The sequence below is a fragment of the Pan paniscus genome, chromosome 11, assembly GCF_029289425.2.
Source record: "Pan paniscus chromosome 11, NHGRI_mPanPan1-v2.0_pri, whole genome shotgun sequence".
NCBI classification, from domain to species: Eukaryota; Metazoa; Chordata; class Mammalia; order Primates; family Hominidae; genus Pan; species Pan paniscus.
In genome coordinates, this window is record NC_073260.2 from 18,166,417 (window position 1) to 18,183,914 (window position 17,498).

The 17,498-nt window shown below is 39.7% G+C and overlaps 1 protein-coding gene and 1 pseudogene across 4 annotated transcripts in view; one reads left to right on the forward strand and one right to left on the reverse strand.

The window, feature by feature from the left end:
* Positions 1 to 867: 867 nt before the first annotated feature.
* CNTRL (centriolin) overlaps positions 868 to 17,498 on the reverse strand; it is a 103,738-nt gene continuing 87,107 nt past the window's right edge. For 2 of the 4 annotated variants that reach the window (XM_055117680.2, XM_057298651.2), the window contains 12 exons: positions 16,537 to 16,652; positions 16,237 to 16,454; positions 13,420 to 13,577; positions 12,339 to 12,412; positions 10,815 to 11,003; positions 10,171 to 10,396; positions 8,672 to 8,877; positions 6,940 to 7,080; positions 4,980 to 5,246; positions 4,752 to 4,814; positions 3,265 to 3,471; positions 868 to 1,319 (listed from right to left, as the gene is read on the reverse strand). In XM_055117680.2, the coding sequence (XP_054973655.1) occupies positions 1,296 to 1,319; positions 3,265 to 3,471; positions 4,752 to 4,814; positions 4,980 to 5,246; positions 6,940 to 7,080; positions 8,672 to 8,877; positions 10,171 to 10,396; positions 10,815 to 11,003; positions 12,339 to 12,412; positions 13,420 to 13,577; positions 16,237 to 16,454; positions 16,537 to 16,652 (1,889 nt within the window). In that variant the 3' untranslated portion in view covers positions 868 to 1,295. Of the gene's footprint in view, positions 1,320 to 3,264; positions 3,472 to 4,751; positions 4,815 to 4,979; positions 5,247 to 6,939; positions 7,081 to 7,284; positions 7,330 to 8,671; positions 8,878 to 10,170; positions 10,397 to 10,814; positions 11,004 to 12,338; positions 12,413 to 13,419; positions 13,578 to 16,236; positions 16,455 to 16,536; positions 16,653 to 16,882; positions 16,976 to 17,002; positions 17,226 to 17,498 lie in introns of those variants that run through there. The other 2 variants (XM_063594243.1, XM_057298652.1) reach the window with 2 other exon arrangements.
* On the forward strand, positions 1,641 to 1,803 carry LOC112440935 (U2 spliceosomal RNA; annotated as a pseudogene).

Sequence of the window (17,498 nt, forward strand, 5' to 3'; positions counted from 1 at the left end):
CTTCCATTCCTCTTCATGTGGGAATATAGAGAGGGTTCATGCGGTATTTTAGAGAAAAGATAATTTATCCTCATTCAACACAGGCCCAGAAAATTGTGTCCCAGAAGGATGTCAGTAATTGTGACTAGGCCAGGCCTTTTAGCATTTTGCTAAGAGTTGAAACAAAAAAATGTAAATACAAAAGAAATCAAGTTTTGTTTTGAAAGTAGATGCCTTCTAGAACTTACTGTGTATTAATAAATTGTCACTTTCATTGTCTTTATTGTAACTCCATTGATCCCGTATCTTAACGGTTCACGTCTAGCCAAATAACTGTTTTGGAATAAAAACCTTGGTGGTGAGGGATGACTGCACTGTGCTGCTCTGTATTATTAGTAACAGGGTAACATACCTGTTGTGACTCAAAAGCTGTCTAGTAGTGATCTAGAAAAGAGTTCCCGAGAATATTTTAAAACTTCTTACTACATATTTCCCCCTTGGGAATAATTATGCCAGACTGTGAGAGCAGTTGCTATTCTAGTTTTTAAAGAAATGTATACATCATGGAGTTGAGCTGTTAATTATGGTAGTTCAAAATTTCAAAGGCAACACAATTTGAATTTATCACTGGGTCAGATTCTCCAAGGTACAAAGTTTTCCTGATTGATTTTCCACCAAAGAATATGTTGGCTAAGGAAAGGCATCTGAAGCATAATAGTTTTATAATTGATGTATTTCCAAATGATGAAATCTTCATAAGTATAATGTACTTCAGCCTCCAGGTAAAAGAAAACCACCTGAAAGATTACTTACTTGGAATAAGGTAAAAATTTGACGGCTTTTCCATAGAATGACCTGTGAAGTGTAAAGTCAGAGGACAGACCCAAGTTGATTGTTATCTTTTATTTTCATATGAAAAATAGATTTTAAGCAAAATTCAAAAATAACTCGACACTATAAATAAAGAGGGCCTTAAGTACATTCTTTTTGTTAATAAGATTTACCAGTTTGTAGGTTCAAATATGCAGTTAAAATCACTGGTTTTTTTAAAAAAACATGTTACGAAGATTAAAAAAAAAAGGCTCAGCCACATGTTGGTTTAAATTCCCATATGCAACTATTCCCATACGTACTATGTACAAGTGATTTATAAAAACATTGGCATTAATGGTACAGGCAAAGTAAACTATACAGTGGAGTTTCAGAATCTCAGTTCACTGCATCTTGATTAAAAAAACCATGTGACATTCCAATTATGAAGTCAGTGAGGTAGTGGAGGTGTTTTCCTTGAATATATTTACACAAGACAGTATTCCTCATCTGGCTGAGGCATTCTTTTCCTACAGTAAGACAAAAGGAAGGATAAATCAAATTCTTGAAACAGTAAAAACAGTCTTAACTAAGTGATGGCATGATGGCTTATAGGTAAATTAAATATTTGAGTACCTCTTTGGAAAAATGTTTTAAGATGAACCAGTGTACAAAATTCTGAGAGAAAAAATTAAAACGGTTATTCTTAAAACTGCTAAAATTCAAGATTCTCCAATTAAAAGTTCTAGTTAAAAAAAAAAATCTGTAACATCTATCCTGTGAGCAGGGATGGCATCAGTGTCAGTAACTGTCTAGTGGTTCTGATGGACCTTGCAGAACTTGTTGGAAGGAGCTCTCAGCCTTTTGACTAAGATCAAGTGTAGTATCTGTTCTTACCAGAAAAAAAGGGAAATAAAATGTTACGCTCAGAAGCCAGCCCCCTAACTTTTAACTAGTTCAGGCTTTTATCCCATATAGGCCTGGATTGCAACCCCAGACTTCTAAATAATTCTACCAATTTCGCCACTACCCACTGTGCGTTGGTTGCCTTTAAAGCAACTAAATAACTCTGGCTGCCACCTTGAGCTGGTAATTGAAGCTGGCTTTTAAGCCCTTGTGCACTCTACTCTTCTCTCACTACTCTGGGCTGTCTCATTCCCAAAGCTTCCCTATTCAATGCCCAGTGCCTCTCACACTCCTCCTTGAACCCTGCCCTAAGGCCCATGATAATTTTGGCCTTTACCTGACTGGGTCCCACCACAGATGGTGTTAAGATAATCATATTCAGATGGCCCTGCTGCTAATGGCCCTGCTGCTAATTAGCTGTGTGACCTAGGTAAGTCACTTGCCCACCTTGGGCACATTAAAGAGGCAACTGTCCTTGAAAGCTCCTTGTGGCTCCACCATTAAAATATACTGCTCTGTGGTAAAGATAGATTAGCCCGTAAGTCCTGCTGTTGTCCTTTGCTATGTCCTTGACCAAATCATTTATCATTTTGTACAGATTCCTTATCTATATAAAAGGATAAGTCCTACCTCCAAGGATGTAAAAATTAAATGAGATGATATATATAAAGTTTTGTATGTGCACACAATAGGCACTGGAAAATGGAAGCTGTTACCTATCTCTGACAGTTGTGTGTGCTACTACTTACCAGTTCCATGAGTATATTTCATGTTCCTCTTAAATGCTTATTAACCTTATCTAAGCTCACACAGAAAACCTTTGTGAAATTCAGGGTTTTTATAGACCTTAGGTTAAGAGGTCTGAATTCCAACTTTGTAAATGTAAGTTACAAAATGCAGGGAGACATACTAAACTAGGACTCATATTGGCCTCACAGGTACTAAGCTCTTTATATTGACAGAGTAGGAAATAAATAAATCCAGAAGTGGAGGACATGAATAGTAGAATTAACTATATCCCTGCCAGGTCATCCAATCTGCAGTCTTAGTCTGTTTCCTAAGCCATCAGCTTATCTACCTCTACCAAGTCTTTGCTAAGACGAGTTTTTCAGAGTTGAAGGCAGCATAATCTATATTTTTCTGAATCTCCTCTAGATTATACACCCCACGGCTTTTAAGTACTTTCTATGTAATATATTAAATCCTATCTTAGGAGTTTCCTCTTGGCTCAGCGTGGTGGCTCACGCCTGTAATCCCAGCATTTTGGGAGGCCGAGGCAGGAGGATCGCTTGAGCCCAGGAGTTTGAGACCAGCCCTGGCAACCCAGCAAGACCCCCATCTCTACAAAAAATTTTAAAAAGTGGCCAAGCCAACTGGTGTGTGCCTGTAGTCCCAGCTACATGGGAGGCTGAGGTGGGAGGATCACTTGAGCCTGGGAGGTCAAGGCTGCAGTGAGCTGTGATGGTACCAATGCACTCCAGCCTGGGCGGTAGGGCAAGACCTTGTCTCAAAAAAGACAAAAAACAACCTCAGGCTATTGTTTTGTTTTTAAAAAGAGCTGCTGCTTACCTGATTTTGTCCAAGTTGAGAGTCCTCTGTGACGGAAGACTCCAGCTGAGACAGACTGGGTGATGACGCTGAATCTGCAGAGGTGCTGGTGACCAATTCCCCTAAAGCATCTACTTGTCTCCTCAAACTGTGTAAAGTGCCCTCTGTCTGCCGCTTTCCTTTAATTAATACTTCTGCTTGCTTGGACATACAGTGTCGGAGTTGGGCCTGAAAAGTGTGATAAGACTTAGGGTTTTACACAGAAGAAATGTACCAGAACTGCCGCTCAGCTTCCTCACATACATTTGATAGGCAAATCTGGCTAACAGTAGGAATGGCTGTCGAAAATGCTCATCTTTAAAAAGAATTGTAGGAGGTGCCAGGTGGATACTTAGTGTGCATAAACCTTTACTCTTCTGTGTTGTCATTAACGGGGTCTTTCACTTGGCCCAGTTTTTCCATGCTAGCAGTGCTTAGGATTTCTGTATCCCTTGCTTCTCCATTAAATTATTGCCTCATCTCTTTTTTCCTTTTCTGTTATGACTGAGAAGATCAGTTTATACTTGACAACTGGAGTGTCTCCTGATTATGTATTTTTTCCTAAGTCTTAGTTTCTTGTCTATAAATGACTAGGTATTTAATCCTCAACTTCATACTACTTTTTGGCTTTTGCCCCTGCTATAATCAAATTATTCTCTCAAAGTCTATAGCAGCGCTGTCCAACAGAACTTTCTGCAATGATGGGAATGTTCTACCTCTGGCTATCAATATAGAAGCCACTAGACACATGTGGCTATTAAGCACTTGAAATGTGGCAAATGAATAACTGAATTTTTAACTTAATTATAATTTATTAAAATTTAAATAACCACACATGGCTGGAGACTATTGTTGGACATCACAGGGCTCCACTCAACACTATAGCACTGTACTCTCTCATCCCATGCTGTCTACATAGCCATTCCCCCCACATAAATGTAACCTCCCACCTATACTCTTAACTCTCAAATCTTTAGGTCAACACTGATCAGTAATCCTAGACTCCTATTTTTGGCTGCCTACAGACAGATATCCTTCCCTGGATATCTCACAAGGCCTTCAAAGTCAACATGTTCTGAGCCAAACAATTCCTTACCTGACATTCAGCCTACTTTTCCAGTATCCCAAATCTTTCCTGCCACCACTGGCCTGTGATAACCTTATAGTTCATCACTGTGTTTCTACTTCCTCTCCCAAATACTTAGATTCTATCAGTTCTAGCTGAGGTAAAGCAGCATTACATAGGTTAAAGAACACTGGAGTCAACACAAGAAGTCATGGTTTTGAACACTGATTGCCATTTACTGTGTGACACCAACTCCTCGAAGCTTCAGACATGCCATCCCTGACACTGCTGGCAGGGCTGCAACAGCATGGATGTGAAAGCATCAGGTAAATGTAACTTTCCCCTCCCCTCCCCAATGTGCCCAGTATCTCATACTGATTTTTTGTTTGTTTTAAAGGGCAACCTTGAGTCGGTCTTCCCGGTGACGCAGTTTCTCCCGGAGTGCTTCTCCACGCCAGTGTTCATCCTTTCTCAGAGGGAAAATGGAGATATCATGAATCATCTGCTGCTACAAATGGAAGCCAACCAGCCTTTCCCTCCCCTACCCCAACACCCCCACATCTGTGTTTTAGCTTAGCTGGGGGAGGTGGTCAATCCTACGAACCCAGAGAATAGCAGGATAAACCCTTACCATTATGTGAACTTGGGAAAAGTTCAGTTTTTCTTCAAAAGGTCCCTCATTCATGGTAAATGGAAGGTTCTCTTTCAAGCTTTCCAATTCTCCTTCTAGGTTTTCGTTTCTTTCCAAAATAGCTTCTAGATCTGCTGGTAGTTCTGGAAGAAACTGATTAAGATTCTTCAAGCTGGTTCTTATTTCATCCTTCACCTCAGATTTAAGTGTCCTCATTGCATCACTGATTTCCATTTGTCTTCTCTCCAAATCTTTTTGGTTTGCCATCTAAACAGTGAGTTGGTGTCAAATATCGTTGTATAAAATTTCAGACCTACTTGGAATTGAGCTGTATGATGTGCCATGTATTTAAAGATCTATAAATATCAACTACTATGATTACTAGAACTGTAAAAACTTGTGATTTTTCAGATACTCAAGACTCTATAAGCTACTGAATAAATTATTTTATTGGCATTTTAACTGGAACAACTTTCATTTAGAAAAGCCATGTGCATAAAGTTCCTTGAAGGTGAATTACTCTATAGAAGACAGTCTCTTTGGAGTCAGACAAAGCTAGTTACCAATCTCATTTCCAGTATTACCAGTATGACAGGGCAAGTTGGCTAACATCTGATCCTCCATTACCTCATTTATACATGGAGATAAATACCTTCTGCTCAGAAATGTGAAAACTAAGTGAGAATTTACATGAAGCACCTCAGTGGCACCCAACTGGCAACTAGAGTAAATAAGCCACAAATGAGAAAAGGGCCATTTACTGAAATAAGTCATAAGTGATCTGGATTATAAATGCTAATGCTGGAATTTTATAAGTGAAGAATCTGGTGGCTTGGCAATATACATTTTTGTTTTGTTTTGTTTTTTTAAAGACAGGGTCTTGCTCTGTCACCCAGGCTGGAGTGCGGTGGCACAATCTTGGCTCACTGCAGTCTCAACCTCCCAGGCTCAAGCAATCCTCCCCCCTCAGCCTCCCGAATAGCTGGGACTACAGGTGTACACCACCACACCTAGCTACTTTTTGTATTTTTAGTAGAGACGGGGTCTCGGCTGTTTCCCAGGCTGGTCTTGAACTCCTGAGCTCAAGCGATCCACCTATCTTGGCCTCCTAAAGTGCTGGGATTACAGGAATGCAGCACCGCACCCAGCCTAGAGGTTTCTTAAAGTGTTACCAACTGCATTTGATGCCTGAGACTACTCTATGTGGCTCTACCCCATATAGAGCTTAGTGAAATATGAAATTTATACCTACTGCTAATTGCCTTACCAAATTTGCAAAGGCAAAATCACTAAGGGCTTGTGGTCTTTAAATAATTTTTTTTTAGTTATTTTTTCTTGAATTAAATGGTGGGTATATGTGGGGCATCAGGGGATTGGAAGCACAGATGAAACTAGAATGGCCACGTGGGGTCATCCAAAAGACTAAGTATAGCAGGGCCAAATGAGTGGCTACAGCAGCCTGACTAGAGTTCAGGGATGGCCCAGATGCTCTAAAGGACACCAGAGATATCAAGGATTAGAGACTCTACCAGTCCAGGCATGAACTGGTTTAATACTCTCTGCCTGGCTACATTATGTGATATCAAAGGTTTCCCCCGGACCATCTTTTCTTGCTCAAGGGGTAGGGGAGGTTTTGGCTCCTATAGACTTGTTTATGGCATAAAATCTAGCATTTCAACATGGTTCTTTGGGACATGAAATATGATGCTCAAGAATTACCTTTTTTCCTTGAAAAACTAACATTTTAAGAGCTTGTCAAATTTAAGAGAAATTTATATTTTTAATAGTCAAGGTGCATTTCTAAATTTTAAGGCTAAAAAACCAGATTTGACTTAAAGAACATTCTTATAATCAGCTTTTCTATACTACTATAGAAGGGATATTAAAAACAATACAATCTGCCTGAGCCCAGTGAGTCCTCTCTCCCCAGGCTGGCCAGCTGGGCTTTCTGGGCACACACCTGTTTCTTGAGCTCCGTGTACTCATACTGCATCTGGTTGAGCTCCTTCATCAGGCGCCTGGCCCGCTCATGGTTGTCCTGGGCTACCAGTTCAATTGTTGCCATTTCCTTTTGCATGCAGCTATTCTCCTGTTTTTGCTCCTAGCACAGGAGGAAGAAAATAACTCTGCGATCTAACACGTGGAGGTGTGGTTTGCTGGCTTACACACTCACTAGCTCTATAACTTCATTCCCCTTCTGGGCCTCAGCTTCTCTAGCTGTCAAATGGGGATAATTCTATCAGCCTTTCATGGGCAGATCAAATACAGCTGGGCGTATATACACGTCAGAGTCTGTTAGCATTACCTTTGATAATAAGCTACTATCCCTTTCTGAGTCTTCATTAATTGTCTGTAAAATGAGAATAATAATACCCATCATCACAGGGTTACTGGTAGGATTAAATTTTAGACATCTATATTCCATCTTTATGACGATCTGCCTATCACTAGTTATCAGCGTATCCCCTTTGAGAGACACACATGGTTTAAAAGTTCCTTTCATACAACAGGGCTCCACTAACCCCTCCAGAGGGTAGTGGAAAAATCCTCCCCCTTGACAGTTCCATTGCTGCTCACCTGTCTCTATCCACCATAAATTATTCTGACCTGAGTGTCACTTCCCAAATTTATTTCAAGGATGAAAGCATGGTAGATTGAGCTTCCTGGTTTTAGGATAATGATTAAAGCTAATGTTGGCCAAAAAGGGCAGGATGAGAAAAATTTGTAGGCACTGACTACAGCAGTGTAATAAAACTGGCTAGGCGCGGTGGCTTATGCCTGTAATCCCAGCACTTTGGAAGGCCAAGTCGTGTGGATCACAAGGTCAGGAGTGCGAGACCAGCCTGGCCAACATGGTGAACCCCGTCTCTACTAAAAATACAAAAATTATCCAGGCATGGTGGCACACGCCTGTAATTCCAGATACTCAGGAGGCTGAGACAGGAGAATTGCTTGAACCTGGGAGGTGGAGGTTGCAGTGAACTGAGATCATGCCACTGCACTCCAGACGGGGTGACAGAGCAAGACTCTGTCTTGAAAATAAAAATAAAAATAAACTGTCTATGAGCTGGGCACGGTAGCTCATGCCTGTAATCCCAGCACCTTGGGAGGCTGAGGCAGGTGGATCACCTGCGGTCAGGAGTTCAGGACTAGCCTGGTCAACCTGATGAAACCCCATCTCTACTAAAAATACAAAAATTAGTCGGGCGTGGTGGCGCACACCTGTAGTCCCAGCTACTCAGGAGGCTGAGGCATGAGAATCGCTTGAACCCAGGAAGCAGAGGCTGCAGTGAGCTGAGATTGCGCCACTCAATCTAGCCTGGGAGACAAAGCAAGATGCCATCTTAAAAAACAACCGTCTAGGGAAGGCTTCTTCAACACCCCCTCCTCCCTGCCAGTGGAGGTGTAAACTGAGGCTTGCTGGCAGAACATGCTGTCTACTTTGTGCTGATAATGGCTGTTCACACCAACAGTCTCCCCAGCCAGCCAGAGCTCCATTGAGGCTGCACCCGTCCCAGGTAAAACTTACCATCAACTTCAAGGACAAATGATGCATAAATACATCAATAACAACAGCTGGGTTCAGGACTGGGTTGATGGGTAATTTATTTCCTCTATGTTGAAGTGGTGTTGCAGTTTAAAATTTTAAATTTATCATTTCCTCACAAACTGCCACGGCAGCAGGTACTCACAAGAAGGTTTTTCTCCAGCTGGCTCCGCTGGATCTTAAGTGCTTCCTTCAGGCTGGCCACCTGCTTCTCAGCTTTCTTTCTTTCTGTCAAGAACTGGTTCCGCAGAAGGCTGAAGTCTGCCCTCATAGAATCTGCCTCTTTCTGGAGGGCCAACAGCTCACCTGATTTCTCCACCAATTGCTGCTCCCTTTCTGAAAGCTGCCGTTCTGAAATGAGCATTTTCAGTAGGTTTAGCCAAAGACCCCGAGCCAGCTGTGGGCAGAGCTCCCCTTCCCTTGTGGCAGATGCATAATGGTGATATGCTACCCATGCAGGTGCTTTCCTCCATTACAAAGTCGTACAAGCCTACCCTGACCCACACCAAAGGCCCAGAAAAAACCCAGATAAGGGTGCCTTTTGAAGTAATTGGTTCCTGGAGGGCCTGATCCCAGAGTGACAGATAGCTACTATCTTCTCTTTCAAGTATTTGAGACCAGTGAGAGGAAACCCAGCACCAATCCTGAAGTGTGTGGAACAGCTGAAATGTTTTTTATAAACATTGATTTTCATAAAGGGAGACACACCAGTACTACTTCCTTCCACAGGAGGCAGTGCAGTGGAAAGTGCACAGGATTTGGAGCTGGCTCGTACACTGGCATGAGCCCCATTTTATAGAAGAGGAAAACATTTCCTGATGTTCAATTGGAATAATGTGTGCAAACGCCTGGTACATAGTGAGTACTCGACAGATAATGCTTACGAAATAAAAGTGACATTTAAAAAATATTTTTCTTATCACCCTATTTAGAGGAGCACCCTGCCCAGATTTTACTTTTCAACAACTCTGGCATGATCAGAACTCGACATATTTTTTTAAGTTTCATTTTCATAATGAAATGATTGGGTCTGGGTATATCAAGAGTTCCCAGGGAAAAAGGAATAACAACCCTTTCAGATCCCCAAGCCCACAACATTTTCCAAGCATTATTAAACCCTGGAGCCTAAGAAAGAGAAAAACCATTTACTGATGTGAGAACAATCATTTACCCTGGATTCCCATGTCAACTTCATTTATATATGGTTCAAGAGAGAACAAACTGACCTAAAAGCAAACACCTGTATTCTGGTACCATTCACTATGCCAAATCTGGACAGAAGAGCTGTTAATATGATTTTTTTGACACTTGAGATGAAGTAGATCATTATTCCCAAAGCTCATAGGTTATACACTTTAAGAGTATCTTTTGGCAATTATTCACGTGAATGTTCCACTTTCTTGAGATGGCATTCTCAAAGGAGACAATATGAGCAAGGAAGGACTTGCTGGTCAGTCTCAGGATTGTATCTCCTCTGAACCTGCTTCCTCATCTTTCACAGGGCTATCATACCTCCTGCTTTACTTCTCCTGCCTCCTCTCCTGGGCTCTGGCTGGGGACCGGATCTCTTTAAATACTTTTGCAAGGCAACCAGCAGAGCAAATCCATACCCCATCTCCCAGTGAGAAGTTCCAGAATACATACTAGTTTGGGAGAGTGTCTTCTCCAGGCTCTCACCCCACCTCTCCTCTTCCTGCAGAGTCCTAACACGCTCTTCAGCTGCCAGCACCTTTGAGAGCACTTGGTCCAGTTTGCTTTTCTGGTCTGTTAATTCCTTTTCCAGCTGGTGCTGTTGCTCCTTCAGTGTCACTTTACTGGTTTCTAATTTGCTTTCTTCACTTTCTCTCTCTTTCTGGAGTCTCTGAAACATCTTAATAAAGAATAATCTTGATTAGTCATTAAACAACAAATAGTGTCCCAGAGAACCTGCATGGACATGAGACAGATTCCAGGTCAAAAGAAAGTAGAAGACAGCCCACAGGGACAATTCCATTACAGAGGTGATCAAGAGGGCTTGGGAAGCTATCTGGCCAGCATGTGAGGAGGGGATTCAAGCAGCAAATGGCACGTGGCTGTTAAGTATCTTTACAGGACTGATGTTCTATGATCGTTAAAGGTCTGTAAGAGAGTCACACAGTTGGTATAAATGCTACCCATGGCTACACAGGGCAGTTAAGGGACACATAGTCCCATTGGGGATATTTCTCAGCAGCTTTCTGCCAGGGGAAAAATAGGCTCACATGAGCCACAAAATGCTTTTTTTATGTAAAATCATAAATGTGTAGTACCATTTCTTGTTGGACTAGTTTGAGCTTGTTTTCTTCAATCTCATTCTGAAGCACTTGAAGTTGTTGTTGTTTTGTCTCCTCTTCTTTCTGATAGTCTTCAAACCTATTTGCCCATTCACTGATGTCCTTCTGGAGTCGGGTCTGCTCACTGAGCAATACATCCTGATGCTTGGTGGTGTGAAGCAGGTCCTTTAGGTGAAAGAACAAGTGGAAACTAGTAATAAAGCCATCTTTACTAGAGGTGGCCAGTGCCAATCCAGTATCTACTAAGTCTGACAGAACGAGAGGCATAAAAGTTTATTTCCTTTATTATCTCAATAAACTTACAGGTACAAGAGAATTTAGATGTCTAATCCAACTTTTTTTTTTTTTGACAGTCTTGCTCTGTTGCCAAGGCTGGAGTGCAGTGGCATGATCTCGGCTCACTGCAACCTCTGCCTCCCAGGTTCAAGCAATCCTCCCGTCTCAGCCTCTCGAGTAGCTGGGACTACAGGCACATGCCACCATACCCAGCTAATTTTTTGTCTTTTTCGTAGAGACGGCGTTTCACCATGTTGGCCAGGCTGATCTCGAACTCCTGGGCTCAAGTGATCCACCTGCCTTGGCCTCCCGAAGTGCTGGGATTACAGGCGTAAGCCACCATACCCAGCCTGTGTCTAATGTTAACTTTTTTTTTTTTTTTTTTTTGAGACAGAGCTTCACTCTTGTTGCCCAGGCTGGAGTACAATGGTGCAATCTCAGCTCACGGCAACCTCCGCCTCTCGGGTTCAAGCGATTCTCCTGCCTCAGCCTCCCGAGTAGCTGGGATTACAGGCATGCGCCACCACGCCTGGCTAATTTTGTATTTTTGGTAGAGATGGGGTTTCTCCATGTTGGTCAGGCTGGTCTTGAACTCCCGACTTCAGGTGATCTGCCCGCCTTGGCCTCCCAAAGTGCTGGGATTACAGGTGTGAGCCACTGCACCTGGCATAACTCTTAATTTACATAATAGAAACTGAAGTCTAGAACTTGTTTGAAGTGCTTTGAATTACAGCACTAGTCTCACAGGACAACACTGAATTACCTTTAAGAAAATCATTAGAAGTACGAGGGTCAAAAATCTGCTATATTCAATATCTGACAAGATAGAGGCCCAGATTTGGCGGGTACTCTATGGCTCAAGGAGTAATCAAATCTAAGCCCAGCCTTTAGAGGCCTCATCTGTGTCATGGATGAGAGATGGCCCATCTGGTCCCTGAAACCCCAAGAAGGGCTGCTGAGAGACTGCTGCTGGGCTCTGGTCTAGCCACCACCCTACTTACTAGCTTTGAGTAAAACTGTATCAAGAGTTCTAAGGCTAAAATAAATTAGCAAACCACTGCTCTCCATCAAAACTTTTATTTATGTGATGGTTATGTTACATAAATGGCCCTATGGTATCTGCTGTTGTGAAGAGGAACCAGCCTACTTGATTTCTTTGTTATTTAAACCAATGGTCTGCATACCCTCAGTATACTACTAGAATATTACATTTGTTAACCTTACCTGTTTTGCTAGGTTCAAATGGTCTTGGACATTAGCTAGTTCCTCCTGCAGTGAGTTTACTGCTTCTCGTTTTTCTACAGAAATGACATTCTCATGAAATAAGAAATACATACGTATTTACTGTACAGATTCCCATTAGCATTCCCAAAAAGTAGAGAAGTTGTTTTAAGCTTACTTCTGTTACATGTATGACTATGCCACACTATCTCATTAAAGACCAAAAGAGAGTTACATGCACAATCCAGATTTGGCCTTGGAGCTCAGGTTTTTAAAGATTTTCATGTTCAAAATCTCACAACGAAAAAATTACAGATAATACTTAATGTTAGGTGTTTAAAAACAGCTACCTTCTGCATTGCTGGTAGAAATAGAAACTTAACCTTTCAAGAAGGCAATTTGGGAATAAATTTTTTATCTATATTGGCTTTGTCAATTACTAGCTGTGTGACCTCTAGCAAGTCACTTCTCATTTAAGCAGTCACAAGAAAACTAAGCTTCAGTTTCCTTATTTACAAATGAGTAAAATAATTTTTATCTCATAAAAATGTTATGAGGATTAAGTGAGAAAATGAAATACCAAGGATATAAAAAATGTTCAACAAGTATATTATTAGCTAGAATTACTCAGCAATTTCTTCTAAATAAATTATCATATTTATAAACATTTGGTAATTTTAAAATCTTCATTATTTACATCTTTGTTTTTGTTTTTCAAACTAGACACACCCCTAGGAAAAATCTGGAAGGATATTCACCAAACTGTTACTAGGAATCTATGAGGAGTGAGGTCAACAGCAATTTTTATTTCTTTTTGCTGTTTTAAAATTGTTCTCTAAGGAACATGAATTAGGTTTTTTTTTTTTAACTGACTTTATTGAGATAAAATTCACATATCATGTCCTATTTAAAGTGTACAATTCAAAGGCTTTTAGTATATTCCAAGTTGTGCAAACATTACCACAATCTAATTTTAGAAAGAAACTCCATGCTCATTAGCAGGAATTACTTGTCATAAGAAAAATCAAAGAATCTAACGAAGGGCAAGGAAATCACACACTTTCACTGTTTTGCTGCCTTATACCTTGGAGCTGCTGTTGCATTGCTGAAATGTCGTTATGCAGTGACAACTTGTCTCTGTTTAGTTGGTCTAGTTCCTGCTGCAGTTTTCTGACATTCAATTCCAACTTTTCTAAGTTTGATTGCTCCATTTTGCTATTTTCTTCTGCTGCTGCTAAAACCCTACCACAGAGAATAAGTCAGACTGTCAAATATACAAGCATACACAGGAGATGACTGAGGAACAGTGTTATCCTTTCACAACATACAGTTATGGAAAGTATAAATGATTATAAATCTTCACAAAATTTAAGACTCAACTCATTTTCAGAATCTTATTATCAGCTTTCTAAGTGGAGACTTTTTTCAAAAACTGACTCACTAAATTGAAGTTTTATAAAAATCATGGATTAAAAACATGGATAACATTCAGAATTCCAAAAATCTGATAAAAATGGAGCTGTGACAATCGAAAGAGTAGAAAACAATTGTGTGTACAGTAGGATCTGTCCATATAGCAGACATGCATGAGCATGTATTGTAGTACATAAAGGGAGTCATACAGTGTGGACTTGCTTTTGGTCTGGCTTCTTTCACTCAACGTAGTTACTTTGAGATTCATCCATGTTGTGTATATCAATACTTCATTCCCTTCTTATTGCTGAGTAGTATTCTACAGTGTGGATATACCACAATTTGTTTATCTATTTACCAGGTGATAGACAATTTGGGTCATTTCTAGTTTTTGGCTATTACAAATAAGGCTGTCATGAACATTAGCATATATACTGTGTAGAAATATGCTTTCATTTCTCTTGAATAAATATAATACCTAGGAGTGGAATGGCTAGATCTTCCGATTGGCGTATGTTTGATTTTTAAGTAACTGTTAAACTGTCTTCCAAAGTTTAACAGTTACTTAATACCATTTTACATGCCCCTCAATCATATATGAAAGTTCCGGCCAGATGCGGTGGCTCATGCCTGCAATCCCAGCACTTTGGGAGGCCGAGGCGGGTGGATCACGAGGTCAGGAGATGGAGACCATCCTGGCTAACATGGTGAAACCCCGTCTCTACTAAAAATACAAAAAATTAGCCAGGCGTGGTGACGGGTGCCTGTAGTCCCAGCTACTCAAGAGGCTGAGGCAGGAGAATGGCGTGAACCCGGAAGGTGGAGCTTGCAGTGAGCCAAGATAGCGCCACTGCACTCCAGCCTGGGCAACAGAGCGAGACTCCATCTCAAAAAAAAAAAAAGTTCCTGGTTAATATTAACATTTGGTATGGCTGTTGTTCTAATAGGTGTGTGGTGATATCTCACTGTGGTTTTAATTTGCATTTCCCTAATGATTAATTATCCTGCGTATCTTTTCATGTGTTTATTTGCCATCCATTTATCTTCTGTAATGAAATGTCTATTCAAATGTTTTGCCCATTTAAATAATTGGGTTGTCTTCTTATTGAGTTTTGAGAGTTCTTTATACATGTATTCTGAATACAAGTCCTTTATCAGATACATGGGTTGCAAATATTTTTTTCCCAAACTGTGACGTATCTTTTCATTACCTTGTGTCTTTTGAGGAGATGTTTTAAATTTTGAAGTTTAATTTTATCAATTTATTATTTTATGGATCATGCTTTTGGTGTCATACCAAGAATTTTTGCCCACTCCAAGGTCACAAAAGTTTTCTGCTATGTTTTATGTTTTCTTCTAGAAGTTTTATATTTAGGTTTTACATATATGTTTATGGTCCTATATATAAATATAAAATAAATATGTATATATGTATTTTTTGAAACAGGGTCTCACTCTGTCACCCTGGCTGGAGTGCAATGGTATCATTATGGCTCACTGCAGCCTCAATCTCCCTGGCTCAAACAATTCTCCCACCTCAGCTTCCCAACCTGGCTATTTTTATTATTTATTTTTTTTTGGCAGAGACAGGGTCTTTCTATGTTGCCTAGGCTGGTCTCAAACTCCTGGGCTCAAGTGATCCTCCTGCCTCGGCCTCCCAAAATGCTGGGATTACTGGCATGAGCCACCGTGCCTGGCCTCATTTTAAATTCATATTTATATATTATACATAGTGAGGTATGAATTGAGATTCTTTTTTTGGTTTTGTATATCCAATTGTTTCAGCCAACATTTTTCTAAAAGACCATCTTTTCTCTACTGAAAAAGATGCCTTTGTATCTTTATCAAAATCAGTTGTTCACATATATGTCAGTTTATTTCTAGACTTTCTATTCTGTTCCATTGATCTATGTGTTTATCTTTACACTAATACCACAGTGTTTTGATTACTACAGGTTTATAAAAGTGTTACAAATCAGGTAGTGTTAGTCCTAAATTTTTGTTCTACTTTCTAAAAGTTGTTTTGGTGTCATACCTAAAAAATTGTATAAATTCTATTCTAGGTCTTAGAATAATTCGATTCTAGGTTCATATAATTTTAGAACCAGCTTGTCAATTTCCACAAGGAAAGGCTATTGAGATTTTAATTGTTAACTGTTTTGAATCTAGAGATCAATTTGAACAGAACTAAATCTTTAACAATGTTGTCTTCTGGTCCATGAACAAGATATATATCTCCATTTATTTCCAGCATGTATCATTTTACTTAAAAAAAACAAAATAGATTAAAAAAAAATGCTTTTGAGCAAAAAAAAAAAAAAAGCTAGAAGGAAATTCTCCAAAAAAATGCAACTGGCAAAATGTATTATGATACCTAAGTTTGTGGTGTATTTTATCCTTTTCTCTATTTTCCAAATTTTTTATAGTGTGTTTATAATGCTTTGGCCTGAAGAAGTGATCCTGCAAGCTTATTTGTTCTTGCTCTCACCTTTTGGTTTGTGCCAACTTTTTTTCCCAAATGTCACATTTCTCTTGGAGATCTTCCTTTTCTTTGCTCAAACACTCAACACACGATTGTAAAGCTCGGGACTCAGCAGTCATTTGTTCTATTTCTCGTTTATCCCTCTCGAGGAGCTGCTTCTGCCACTCTATTTCCCCTTTCTGCTGCTGGGATATCTGCTGCAAATTCTCTAACTCCAGTTTCTCCTAAATCAGATAAAAGAGGACTCAAACATCTTAAATGAGAAAGACTTCAGTTTCTTAAGGGTACATTGGCTTTGTTCATTACCTCTAGCACTGCCACCTGAGTCTTCTCTAATTCAGATACCCTTTGGTCATGTTGTAGCTTCAAACCTTGTAGCTCATGGTTTTCAAGTTGCAACATGTCCAGAATATTCTTTAGTTCTAAGGGACAGAAACAAAGCATGGTCCATGATATTAAATGAACTTGGAAAACATTTACAAAATGAAACAGAAAACAATGCTATTGACTAATACAAGACAATTTTAAAAATTTTGTTGAGCTGAATTAATGGTGCTAATTTTATTTTTAATAAAAAATTCTCTAAAAGTATCGTTAAATACTATTTAATTTGTTAAAAACATTTTAACAAGCCAGGTGCAGCAGCACGCACCTGTAATCCCAGCCATTTGGCAGGCTGAGGTGTAAGGACTGCTTGAGCCCAGGGGTTTGAGACTAGCCTGGTTGACAGAGCAAGATCCCATCTCTATATAAATAAATAAACAGACAAACATTTTAACAAAAACATTTAATTAACAAAGATCTGGTTCCAAAGCATTTGCTTCTACATAAAAGAATCAACTAAAAGCATTTTATATAAAATTGATCAAAATAAATTAAAAATATTTTGAAATACAGACTGAGATTTATATAACAATTTTTTGGCCTTTGAAATACAGATATTTAAATATTAACTTTTTTTCTGATCATAGAGATACTTGCTTACTGTAGAAAAGCTGGAAAATACAAAAAAAAGCATAAGAGAAAAAAATGAAAACCCACCACTATTTCACCACCCCAAATCACTTTTACAATAGCATTTTGATGTATTTCCTTCTAAGAATGCATGTGTGTGCGCGTGAGCACGCGCACACACACACACACACACTCTCACACATTTTAAAATAAACTGGGACTATACTCCATATTCATTTTTTACCTACTTTTTTTCATTCTTCTCATGGGCATGTTTGCATGTCATTAAAGGTTAAAAATATGGCTTTTAAATT